Source organism: Vulpes lagopus, chromosome 12 (genome assembly GCF_018345385.1).
Source record: "Vulpes lagopus strain Blue_001 chromosome 12, ASM1834538v1, whole genome shotgun sequence".
Taxonomy (NCBI): domain Eukaryota; kingdom Metazoa; phylum Chordata; class Mammalia; order Carnivora; family Canidae; genus Vulpes; species Vulpes lagopus.
This window is the reverse complement of record NC_054835.1, coordinates 65,845,921-65,858,617: the sequence shown is the minus strand read 5'-3', so window position 1 is coordinate 65,858,617 and position 12,697 is coordinate 65,845,921. Positions and strand designations below refer to the sequence as shown.

The window sequence follows — 12,697 nt, the reverse complement described above, 5'->3', positions numbered from 1 at the left end:
GGTCTGCATAAATGGATTGGAAAACAGGTGAGAAAATAAAGTTAGAAGCAATTAGCCTTTCATTCCTTTAGTCTTTGATGCCATGATTTGAAAATAACTGCCAGACTAATCTATACATTGAACCATTCATTGATTTATTTTCATTACATTTAAAAAATAGACTTGTTTGCCTGAATTGACTATTGGATTTGACCAAATCCATTCCTTTGGTTAATGTTGGCAGTCTCTGCATAGATAAATTAGAAATGAAGTTATCTAATGGGACTGTTTTAAGTCACAGAATAATTAAAGGGCAAGGAAATTTAGCTTGACTTCATTGAATTAGGTCATTATTTAAATTTATAAGTTTTTAATGCAGTCTATCTAGAGAGAGTAATGTTACTCTTGAATACTTGTATGGTGAAAAGAAGTATCTTTTGCTTTTCATAAGTTTTGAGAATAATTAATGATGACGTTTATATTATGTATGGTTTTCAAATGACCTGTTCTTTATATATTGCTTTTCCTTCAGTGTTGCCCTGGAAACTGTCCTCCTTGTGATCAAAACTGCGGACGGACTTTAGGATGTAGAAACCATAAATGTCCATCTGTCTGCCACAGAGGTAAAATTTAACAATAGCTGTAATTTTGTTTATATCTATACAGTGATTTATAGTTGATAAAGAGTTGTTATATTCACTATCTTACTGTTAACAACCTGGAGAAGGTAGGGCAGTCACCATTATCCCTATTTAGACAGGGAGATTAAGCTAAAGACAATTCAGTGACTTTCTCAGAAATATCTAGTAAAGCAGTATAGCTTAAGATTTGAACCCAGACCTTCTGAATATAAAAGTTTTGTTCTGGGATCCCTGGGTGGCTCAGTGGTTTAGTGCCTGCCTTTGGCCCGGGGAGTGATCCTGGAGTCCACATCAGGCTTCCTGCATGGAGCCTGCTTCTCCTTCTGCCTGTGTCTCCGCCTCTCTCTCTCTGTGTCTCTCATGAATAAATAAATAAAATATTAAAAAAAAAATAGCAAAAGTTTTGTTCTTTCTGTAACACATGTTATTTCCTTACTTCTCAGCTTCCCCTACACAGTTTTTAAATTAATTAAAATGTTCTATGGTTTTTCAGTGTTATTTTGAATTTTACACATTTGTATGGAATTAAGTCTGATAAGGGATTGATGTATCCTAAGCCAGTGGTTCTCCACCTTTTTGGTCTCAATATCCATTCACATTCTTATTGTACTCAAAGACTTTTTGTTGATGTTGGTTTTAATCTATTGGTATTTTTTGTATTTGGAGTTGAAATACAATATAAGAGTGTTTATGATTTTATTTAAAAATAGCAATAATAAACCCATTACATATTAATATGGTAACTTTTTGGGGAAATAACTGTATTTTCTGAAAAATATATAGTGAGAAGAATGATATTGTGTTACATTTCTGCAAATGTCTTTAATATCTGGCTTGAAGGAGGATAGGCAAAATTCGCATGTATGTTTCTGCATTCAATTTGTTGTTATACCACTCGACCATGGCATCTGGAAAACTACTCTATGCATGTGAGACTTTGCAGACCTCCTGAAAACATCTCAGGGTTGCTGAAGTTATTAGACATTGAAAACTGAATTAATTGATGGGGTACCTGGGTGGCTCAGTTGGGTAAGCGTCTGCCTTCAGCTCGGGTCATGATCTCAGGGTCCTGGGATTGAGCCCTGAATTGGCCTTCCTGCTCTGCAAGGAGTCTACTTCTCCCTCTCCTTCTGCTGGCTTGTACTCTCTCCTTCTCTTTCAAATAAATGAATAATCTTTATAAAAACAAGAGAAAAAAACCCTGAGTTAACTTTATCCCTTTGGAGTATGATGCTATGAAAAGAAATACTGATTGTATAGGGTAGTGGAAAGGGAAGTGTTAGGGTCAGAGGTTCTAGTTCAAATTTGGACTCTGCAACTTAGTGACTTTATGACCTGGGACAAACTACATTATTTTTGTTAACTTCCTTTGAGATTTGGTGGATACTAGATACCTCCCTTAATGTCTTAATCCTCTCAAAAATCCAAAAAGTATATTGTGCTACTGTTATTTTGTATAATAAGGAAACAGGCAAAGAGACTGTTGGCCCAAGGTCATAGAACTAGTTGCAGGGTCAGATGTGAACTCAGACTTTAATGATGTTTCCATTCTATGACATTGCCTCTCTGTTAGGAAAAGTGGCATATTCAGTTAACCCCATAGACCTTTTCCTGTGAATGTTCTCTGATTTGTTTGTATCTTTAAATTGTGAAAGAATTTTATTTTTAAAAATCATATTCTGTCTTTGATTCATTAGTTTTCATTAACACTCTAAATTTAGTCATTAATTCAATTAAAAAAGTATATTTGAGTGTCTAAGTACCAGGCACTGGGAACAATATTGACAAAGTGCCTGCTCTTATGGAACTTATTTTTTTTACTTCTCCTCTGTTAAAATATAAATAAATAATCAAATTAATATGGAATATCAGATAGTGACAAGTATAGAAAGAAAATCTAGCATGATCAGGGGAGGACTCTAGAAAGATGACATTTGAGAGGAATCCCAAAAGAAGTAAAGGATTACAAGCCATGTGAAAAAGGGAGTGGGATAGTGTTTTGGGCAAGAAAGCAGTAATTGCAAAGGCCTTGAGACAGGAGCATTTGAAAGAATTAACAAAGAGAATTGAAGTAAGTGATCAGAGGGGCAAATGATAGATGAGGTCATGAGATGGTGGATAAAGGATTGCTGGACAAATAGTATGTATAGGACCTTGTTGATGTGGTTAAAACACTGGCTTTTAATTAGAAAACCTTAAGTAGTTGAATTATCGTAAAAGAAATTGGATCAGTGGTTTAGAATTCTCTCACCAAGAAAACATCAGGCCTAGTTGATTTTTACACATGATTTTTAACATTTAAGATCTCTGTGTGTGTGTGTAAGTCCATAAAATATTTGAGAGGATATGTAAAAAAGGAACATGTCCCAACTTACTATATTATCTACAAAGAAAGTAAGAGAAAATTACAGGCCAATCTAATGCATAAACATGTTTGTAGGGACACCTGGGTAGCTCAGCAGTTGAGTGTCTGCCTTTGGCTCAGAGTCTGATCCTGGAGGCCAGGGATCAAGTCCCGCATTAGGCTCCCCGCGAGGAGCCTGCTTCTCCCTCTGCCTAGGTCTTTGCCTCTCTTTCTGTGTCTCTCATGAATGAATAAATAAAATCTTAAAAAAAAAAAAAAAGGTTGTAAAATATTAAAATTTCTGCTATTCAAATCCAGCCATCTTACAATAGTATTAGCTATCTAAAACCTTAATCTTTCTTAATCAAGTTGGGTCTATTCCAATTATGTATGAGTAGTTTAACTTTAGTAAATCTAATGATGTGATTCACCACGTTAATAGACTAAAGGCAAAGTGAAACTATCTTAGTGTCTAAAAGCAGTTGATGGAATTCAGCATTCATATTTGATGTAAACTTAATTAGAAATAGAAAGGAGCATCCTTTGCCTGATAGAGAGTACCTGCAAGAAGGGTAGAGCAAGCATCATACTTAGTGGAGGAGTGTTGAAAACATATCTCAGTCTTGTATTATATTGAAGCAAATCCTATAAATCCTTCAATATTCATTTCTAAAGAGTAGATTCTTAACCTAAAAATAGTTAAAATATTTCTTAATATCAGCAAATATCTGCTGTTCCATTATCTTATCTTATAAATATCTTCATTTTTTACTTTAGTTTGTATGACTCAAAAACCTGTAACGTTGACATATTGCAATTGGTTGGTGTCTCTAAAGTTGATGAATCTATACTTTTCTTCCTCTATCTCTTTTTTCTGTTTTCCTTGTCAGTTATTTAAGAAACGAGGTTGCTTTATTTAGTCACAGAGTCTAGATTTTACAGATTGCAACTCTTCTCTGTATTTCCTATAAATTATTAGAGGTTAGATCAGATCCAGATTCATTTTTGGGGGGGGGGGCAAAGTATTTACTTATTTATTTTTTTAAAAAAGAAGCTTACTAGTCCCTAACAAAATTTACTTTAATGGAAAGTATGTGGAAGATACTGTTAAGATGCATCTTTCACCGTTTGTTTGATCCACAGTTACATTAAGATGTATAGAGCCATTATTTCATGCCGTTTTCCATCACTGGAGACACCTTCATGATCAGGGTTGTACGGTAACTCATAGGAAGAGGTGTGAACTGCATGTTTGTCCTGTGAACATATGAAAGTTTGACTACAGTTCTTGAAAGTCAAGGGCATCTGTGTTTATGGTTCTGCAATTACTGGACGGGTATACCCATTTTGGCTATTGGCCATTATAGTTGCATTCTATATGTTGCTTTTTCATTTAAAAAATATCACTGAAGCTGATTTATCTGTCAGGTTGAACAGGAAACTGTAACAAATTCTGTTGATGGCTAAGAAGACTTTTCAAAGAAATTATCTCTTTTTCTCAAGATTTAATTTCAAAAAAGGAAAATTGATGCTGTAGTTTAGAGTGGCAAAAAGGTGGTATGTTTGATAAGTTCCTGTTTGAATTACTGAAAATGAATGAAAATTGTGAAGTGTAGAAAATGATACAATATGCTGAATGAGGACAGACTTAAAGGTCATTATTAACTTGTAGAAAATAAGACACCTGATCATTCTTTTAGAAAGATAAAGTAAAATTTGATCAAGTGGACAACTGGCTTGTCTTACCATCAAGAAAATATCTCACTGGATTATATTTTAATTTTCAAAACACTGAAGTGTAAATTTGGTAACTTGTACAATACATAAATGTTTTTCCCTGTGATGCTTTTTACTCTCATTTTCTTATTCCATGTTCATTATTTGAATCAGAATCCTCTGTTCCTTTTAGGATCTAGTTTAAGAGGCTTTAAACAGAGTACTTTTCATCATTAGTCTGTTTCTTAGCAGGTTAACTGCTCTTCAGTATTCTGTTTGGTCCTGACACATAGGCAGCAGTCTCTTATGATCCTCATTCCTTAGGTGAAGACTTCTATTCCCTTCTTGGTATTTCATTTCTAGTGGGGAACCTTACTTATTAGAACACTATAGTGGGAAGAAAGCCCTGTAGATGTCAGAGCCTTAGAATTTTATAGCCTGTTTAAAAAAGTTTATTTTGTTTTTGTGTATTCCTCCCAAACTGTAACAAAGCTGAAACCCAAATAACTTTTCCTTAAAATGTTTAGAAGAGAAATATTTGGAATTATAGCCTAAAATAAGGGTTTAGAATTAGTCCTTCACAAAGCACAAGTAATCAAAAATCAAAACCTGATGAGAGAAATTACTCTTACTGGGGAATTTATCTAAAAATAATGTGCTTGAATAGAAGTATGTATGAAAATAAGCCAAAGAGATGATTGATAATGTTAGATTTTTCCAAGATGTAGATCTATTTTGCTTGTGCAATGGTGATTAAATGATTAATGTGTTAAATTTGTTATTTAGAATGGAATTTTTAGCAGATTTTAAAGAAAATTCTAAAGCTTTTTAATTGAATTACCAGTAAAGATATAGAAAAGTATACAATAAGTATACAGCTTGATAAGTTTTTATGAACTAAACATAACCAAGTAACCAAAACTCAGATGATTAAACAGAACATTACCAGTATTTTCCAAAACCCTTTTTGTATCCTTCATAACCATAATCCTGGTTTCAAACAGTATATATTAGTTTTTCCCATTTGTTTTATATAAGTGGCATCATATACTACATACTCTTTGTGTTTGGCATCTTTAGCTCAGTGTTGTGTGTGTATGTGTGTGAGGTTCATTCACATAGTTTCTTTATTCTCATTGTAGAGTATCCAGTTGTGTGATTCAACTCTTGATTCAAATGTTGATTGTCTTTTGAATAGTTAAGACATTTCTTTTTAAATTTCAGACTTTTTTTTTTTTCAGGCAGTTGTTATCCCTGCCCAGAAACTGTAGATGTGAAGTGCAATTGTGGTACTACAAAGGTGACGGTGCCCTGTGGCCGGGAACGTACCACAAGACCACCCAAGTGCAAAGAGCAATGTAGGTTAGTATGAGATTCTGCACAGACTTACATCTGGTGTCTTACAAATTTAAATTCGTATTGATTTTTAAAATTATTAGTATTTTAAATTTTGCTTTACTGTTCTAAAATACTAATATTCACAGTATTCTTGTTCTGTATGGAATTAGAAGATACATAAATAGATAATTGCACTTTAGATATAATTGTTCAATGATCAAAAGTAATTTAAAAAATTGTACTTTATGATTTAGTCGACCACCAACTTGCCATCATACAAGTCAAGAGAAACATCGCTGTCACTTTGGCTCTTGTCCTCCATGTCATCAACCTTGCCAAAAAGTTTTGGAGAAATGTGGTCACTTGTGTCCTGCTCCATGTCATGATCAAGCGTTAATAAAGCAAGCTGGCAGGGTAAGGGAATATATTATTAAGAGGTAGTGCATTGCTCTGGGTCATGCTTTCTTAATTTTACTTAGTCATTCAGCAAGCAATGATTAAGTACCTGCTGGGTGTTAAGCACTGTGATAGGAGCTGGGGTGCAAGGTAAATAAGACTTGCTCTTTTGTCTTAGGAAGCTCACGGTATAGAAAAGGCGAGAAACCAATAATAAACAGATGTTTGGTAGTGTCATGTGATAATCATGTAGGAATGCCGATACACATGAATTAGGCAGTCTTCCTTCATATATTGTGATGCAGGATTATAGATATCTTCTGATCTCCTCAAAATTCATTCACTAATTCAGTGAATATTTATCGAGTCCTTGCTGTGTGTTAAGCATTGTCCTAGCTGCTAGGGAGACAAGAGTGAACAAAATAATGAAAATTACATTCTGCTGGTGGAAGTTGGATTTTAGAGTTCTGTTTCTCATTCCCCTTTTGGATAATAAGTCAGGGAAGCTACATTACCTTTGTTCTGCCCTTTAAAAACTGTGGAGTCTGCCTTAATTTTTAATACCAAATGTGTGTGGAGGGGACTAATCTGATAGAATACAGATGGAATAAAATATTTCAGTAAGCACAGTTTGGTTACTTGAAAAAATTTCAACTTGCTTGAGCAGAAGATATATGGAAATATTTTCTTAGGTTCTTATAGTGGCCATATGCTTTAATTCCTCTACTTTAAAATTGTTATGTCTTTGACTTGTAGCACCAGCCTACAGGCCCTTGGGAACAGCCTTCTGAGCCAGCGTTTATTCAAACTGCATTACCTTGTCCTCCATGTCAAGTTCCTATTCCTATGTAAGTAATTTAGAATTTTAACTTTAAGAAAAACAAATATTTTTGACACAGTTCAAAATGTACCTTAACATATCTCCTTCTCTTTATCTTTGTCCAATTCATCATTATTTCAGGCCTAGTCTATAAACCAGTCTCTCTGTCTTCAGCCTCATTTTTTTCCTAAGTACATTTTACATACTGCTTGAAAACCTCTAGATATCTTTTTTTGAGTCTTCCCCCAGCTGGAGTTTGGTGTCCTTCTGAGTTTCCATAGCAACTCACACTTACAATAATTCATCCAAGAGATCATCATCTGTTAGTTTTCCCAACTGACTCCCATGTTAGTGTGTGAGCTCCTTGAGGACAGAGGAAAGCCAGGTTATAGGTAAGGCAAACTTGAAGGAAACACTGAAAATGAAAGAAAGTAGTGTTCTGAAAAGTAGTGTTCCCAGGAAATGACCTGGGTTGAGCTATAAGGAGCCAAACCTAGGGTATTATGGAATCCTAGAATGGTTCATCCTCAGAGTAGAGGTTATAGATTATAAGAGTAAAAGAAGCACCACATTCTGGGAAGCAACATAAAATTAGAAAACAGATTGTTGTCTCCCAGTAATGTTCCTAATTGAATATTGGTATGCCTTCTCTACCTTTTTAAAGAGAGTTCTTGTTTACTTTTAAAAGCTCTGACTCCTATTTTGTCCTTCCACATCTTCCCTCTCAGTTTAAGTGGCGCGTGCATTTTTAAATACTGGTTGTGCAGTCAGGTTGGGAGGCACAGTGCTGTTGGGAGCTATATCTACAAACAGAAGATTTTAGTCTGTAGATTAGTGGAGGGGGATTCATAGCACTAAAACTTCGTATAAATATAGTCAGTTATCTTTGAATTTCTTAAGCTGTCTTACAGGAGGATTATTTAACAGATACACATATCTTATTTCATTCAATTTCCTCAAAATCTTAGGTTGGATAAATATTTTATGACTATAGAAAAACTGCCTGGAATTACCACCTCATGTTTACTAGAGGTTTAAACAATTTTAAAAAGTCTTTCTTTGCACTTGACTGGAATGTGCTGCTGAAAGTTTTTTGGGGTATATATGTTAAACACTATGCTTTAGGGTAAGAACTTGAGTCCAGGGTTGTGCTTCCTTCATGCTAACTACTACCATGAGTAAGTCATATATCTTCTCTGTTTGTAAAATGAGGAAATTCTGGATATTTACAAAGATGTTAGAGTAGAAGAGAGAATTTTTGGAGGTCCTTATCAAATAAGGCCTAGTAAACTGTTGTGCCTAGTAAACAATTTTTTTCTTAAAGTCTATTTTTTCTGATATTAGTATAGCCACTTTTACCCTCTTTGGCTTATAGTTTATGTGGAGGAATGGGCAGATTCTTAGAAATACAAAAACTTCTAAAACTGACTCAAAGAGAAGTAGAAAATCTGAATAAACCTATACCTAGAATGTAACCAAAATTAGTTTAACCAGAGATTAAATTAGTAACCAAAAGCTTACCATAAAGAAAAGCTGAGGACTAATAACTTTACTGGTGCATACTACCAAATATTTAAGGAATTAACACTCATGTTTCATTATGGAGACACTTCTTATTCAATGAAACTTGTATTTCCCTGATACTAAAAGCAGAAAAAGACATCACAAGAAAGGAAAACTATAGATTAATATCCTTTTTGTATATAGATACAAAAATTTTCAACAAAATACTAGCAAATTGAATCCAGCAACATGTAAAAAGGATTGTACATCATGAACAAGCGGGATATATCCCAGAAATAAAAGAAAATTAAAATATCAAAGTAATATTTTATCACAAGAATAAAGGACAATCCATAGATACAGAAAAACATTTGACAAAATGCTACATACTTTCTAGATAAAAACACTCAACAAACTTGGATAAACAAACTCTCTCAACCTTATAAAAGGGCATCAATAAAAAAACCCTTAATCATACTTAATGGTGAAAAACTGAGAGCTTTCCTGTTATGGACAGGAACAAATTTGGATGTCTGCCCTTGCCCCTTCTATTTATGTTTATATTACATTAGAGGTGCTAGCCAGAGCAATTATACTAGAAAAAAATTAAAAATGTATCCACACTGGGAATAAAGAGGTAAAACTATTTGTATTTTTAAATGACATGCTCTTACATATGAAGAATCTTAAGGAATCCTTACACAAGCTATTAAAGATAGTAAATGAGTTTGGTAAGGCTATAAGAAACATTAGTATACAAAAGTCAATTCTGTACACTAGCAATGAACCATTTGAAATTAAAATAATTGTATTTCCAGTGGCATTAAAAAGCAACTTGTTTATTCAAATTAAAAGAAATCTAAGATTTTTAAACACTGAAAAGTAGAAAACACTTTTGAAAGAAGTTAAAGAAGACCAAATGCTATGGTACTGGCATACAGATAGATATATAGATCAAGGGAATAGAATCAAGAGTCTGGCCATGGGATCCCTGGGTGACGCAGCGGTTTAGCACCTGCCTTTGGCCCAGGGCGCGATCCTGGAGACCCAGGATCGAATCCCACGTCGTGCTCCCGGTGCATGGAGCCTGCTTCTCCCTCTGCCTATGTCTCTGCCTCTCTATCTCTCTCTCTATGACTATCATAAGTAAATAAATAAAAAAATTAAAAAAAAAAAAAAGAGTCTGGCCATAAACGTAGGAATTTATTTCTAATCAGTTTTTGATAAGGATACTAAGACACTTATTTAAATGGAAAGACATCCCATGTTTGTAGGTGGGAAGACTTAATATTGTTAAGGGCACTACCAGCCGAAATGATCTACAAATTGAACATACTCTGTCATAATTACAGTTGCCTTTTTTGCAGAAATTGTCCCCAAAATTCATATGGAAATGTGAAGGACCCAGAATAGCCAAACAGTCTTGAGAACAAAGAACAAAGTTAGAAGACTCACACTTCCTAATTTTAAACTTACAAAATGATAGCAGTCAAGAATCTGTGGTATTGGTGTAAGGAGAGACATATTGATCAATGGAATAGAATTGAGGGTCCAGAAAGAAACTCATATGTTTATAGTCAATTGATTTTTTTTTTTTTTTAAGATTTTATTTATTCATGAGAGACACAGAGAGGCAGAGACACATGCAGAGGGAGAAGCAGGCTCCTCACAGGGAGCCTGATGCGGGACTCAATCACGGGACTGGGATCACGCCCTGAGCCAAAGGCAGACGCTCAACTAATTTGAGCCACCCAGGTGTCCCCTCAATTGATTTTTGATTAGAGTGTCAAAACAATTCAGTGGGAGGAAGAATGTTTTATGTCAGCACATGGTGCTGAGAGAACTGGATATTCACATGGGAAAAAAATGTAATTGGGCCTCTACTTCACAACATATATAAATATTAACTCAAAATGGATCAGAGATCTTAAAGTAAGAGCTATTAAACTCTTACAAGAAAAGATAGGTATAACTCTGTCCTTGGGTTAGGCAGTGGTTTATTACATATTATACCTAAAGCATAAGCAACAAAAGTCAACGGAGGTTATTAAGCACAATTTCTTGATTGTGCTTCAGGAAACAATAAAAAAATTGAAAAGACAACCCACAGAATGGGAGAAAAAGTTTGCAACTCATATATCCCTTAAGAATATTATCCAGAATATATAAAGAATTCTTAAACTGAGAAGCCAAAAGACAAATAATCCAATTTAAAAATGGGCAAAATCTTTGAATGGACTTTCCTCTGGAGAAGATCTTACAGATGGCCAGTAAACATGTGAAAAGATGCTTAAGTAATTGTTAGGGAAATGCGAGTCAAAACCACATTAAGATGCCATTTTACACTTAGTAGGAAGGCTAAAATAAGACAAATGTCGGTGAAGATCGCGAGTAGTTGGAACCATTGTACGTGACTGATGGGAATGTAAAATGGTGCAGCTACTTTGGAAAGCAGTTTGGTAGTTTCTCAGGAAACTAAACTTGGAGTTACCAATTTTACTCTTAGGTATACACTGAGAATTAAAAATACACGTTCACAAAAAAACTTGGACATGAATGTTACAATAATAGGAGCATTATTATTAATAGCCAGAAAGTGGAAACAGATATCTATCGACTGATGAGTGAATAAACAAAATGTGGTATAGCCATGTAATAGAGTATCATTCAGCTATAAAAATGCATGAATTACTGATACATACTATAACATGAATATCTTTGAAAACAGTAGTTTAAGTGAAAGGCTGGACAAAAAAGTTCACATAATATTGATTCTATTTATATGAAATGTTCAAAATAGGCAAATCTATAGAGGCAGAGAGCATATCAGTGGCTGCCAGGGGCTGTGGAGTGACTTCTAATCTTTACAGGGTTTCTCTGTTGGTTATGAAAATATGCTCAATGCTGATGATGGTTACATAACCTTGTGAATGTACTAGAAACCACTAAAATGTATTTTTCTTTAGGATATCTATTTATTTATTTAAGAGAGAGAGAGAGAGAGAGAGCGTGCGAGTACAAGCAGTGGGGAGAGGTAGAGGGAGAAGCAGACTCCCTTGCTGAGCCGGGAGCCTGATGTGGGACCCTATCCCAGGACTCTGAGATCATAACCTGAGCTGAAGATATTAATTGACCGAAGCAGCCAGGTGCCCTAAATTGTATTTTTTGAAAGTATAAATTTTATGGTATGTGAGTTTTATTTCAGTTTTTAAAAGGAGGCAAACCCATATAAAGATCCTTCTAATTCTGATATAAAGATTTTTCAGTGGCATGTATAAGATCATAAAGTATATGTTAAAATTATTACTTGTCACATGAGCTATCTATGTAGTAGAATTTCTTTCTTAGAGTAGAATGTTCATGTCCTCTTGTCCCATTTTTAAACATAACATGACTTTCAATAATTTGGTCACATGGTGATAAGAATTCTGAACATACGTGCTATATCATTTATGGCGCCTTTGGTTTCAAGTTATAAAGAACCTAAATAAAAAGGGACATACTAACTTTTATGCCCTGCACAATCAGACTGGAGATAGAGCAGCTCTGATAGAGCAGTGTTAGCACTAACTGTGGTTAGTTAAGCTGGTTAATGCAGTGATCATCACAGGCCCACATTCTGTCTATTTTATCCTCAGTGTGTCATCTTTGACCTCAGGCTGTTTGGCTTTCTGATCAACTTCCCATCCAGATAGGAAGTTTCCATAGAGAAAAACAGAAACTGTTTATGCCTTCTATTGTCATCATCTTTTTTTAAAGAGTGAGAAGCCTTTTCCAGAAGCCCCATAGCAAAGCTCCTTTCACATTTCATTGGCCAGAATAGGATCACAAGACAATTTCTAAACCAGTCCCTGGAAAGGGATGCAAAATGTTTATTTATTTAGTTTTTTAGTTTTTTTAAATAGACCTTATCTTTTTTTGATATATATATATATTTTTTTTTAAATAGACTTTATCTTT

At 34.5% G+C, this 12,697-nt stretch overlaps 1 protein-coding gene across 4 annotated transcripts in view; it reads left to right on the top strand.

Moving 5' to 3' along the window:
• The window catches only part of NFXL1 (nuclear transcription factor, X-box binding like 1), a 63,033-nt gene that overhangs the window by 24,462 nt on the left and 25,874 nt on the right, over nucleotides 1-12,697 (top strand). For all 4 annotated transcript variants that reach the window (XM_041723861.1, XM_041723859.1, XM_041723860.1 and 1 more), the window contains 4 exons: nucleotides 512-602; nucleotides 5,922-6,042; nucleotides 6,273-6,432; nucleotides 7,171-7,262. In XM_041723861.1, coding sequence (XP_041579795.1) covers nucleotides 512-602; nucleotides 5,922-6,042; nucleotides 6,273-6,432; nucleotides 7,171-7,262 — 464 coding nt within the window. The remainder of the gene's footprint in view (nucleotides 1-511; nucleotides 603-5,921; nucleotides 6,043-6,272; nucleotides 6,433-7,170; nucleotides 7,263-12,697) is intronic.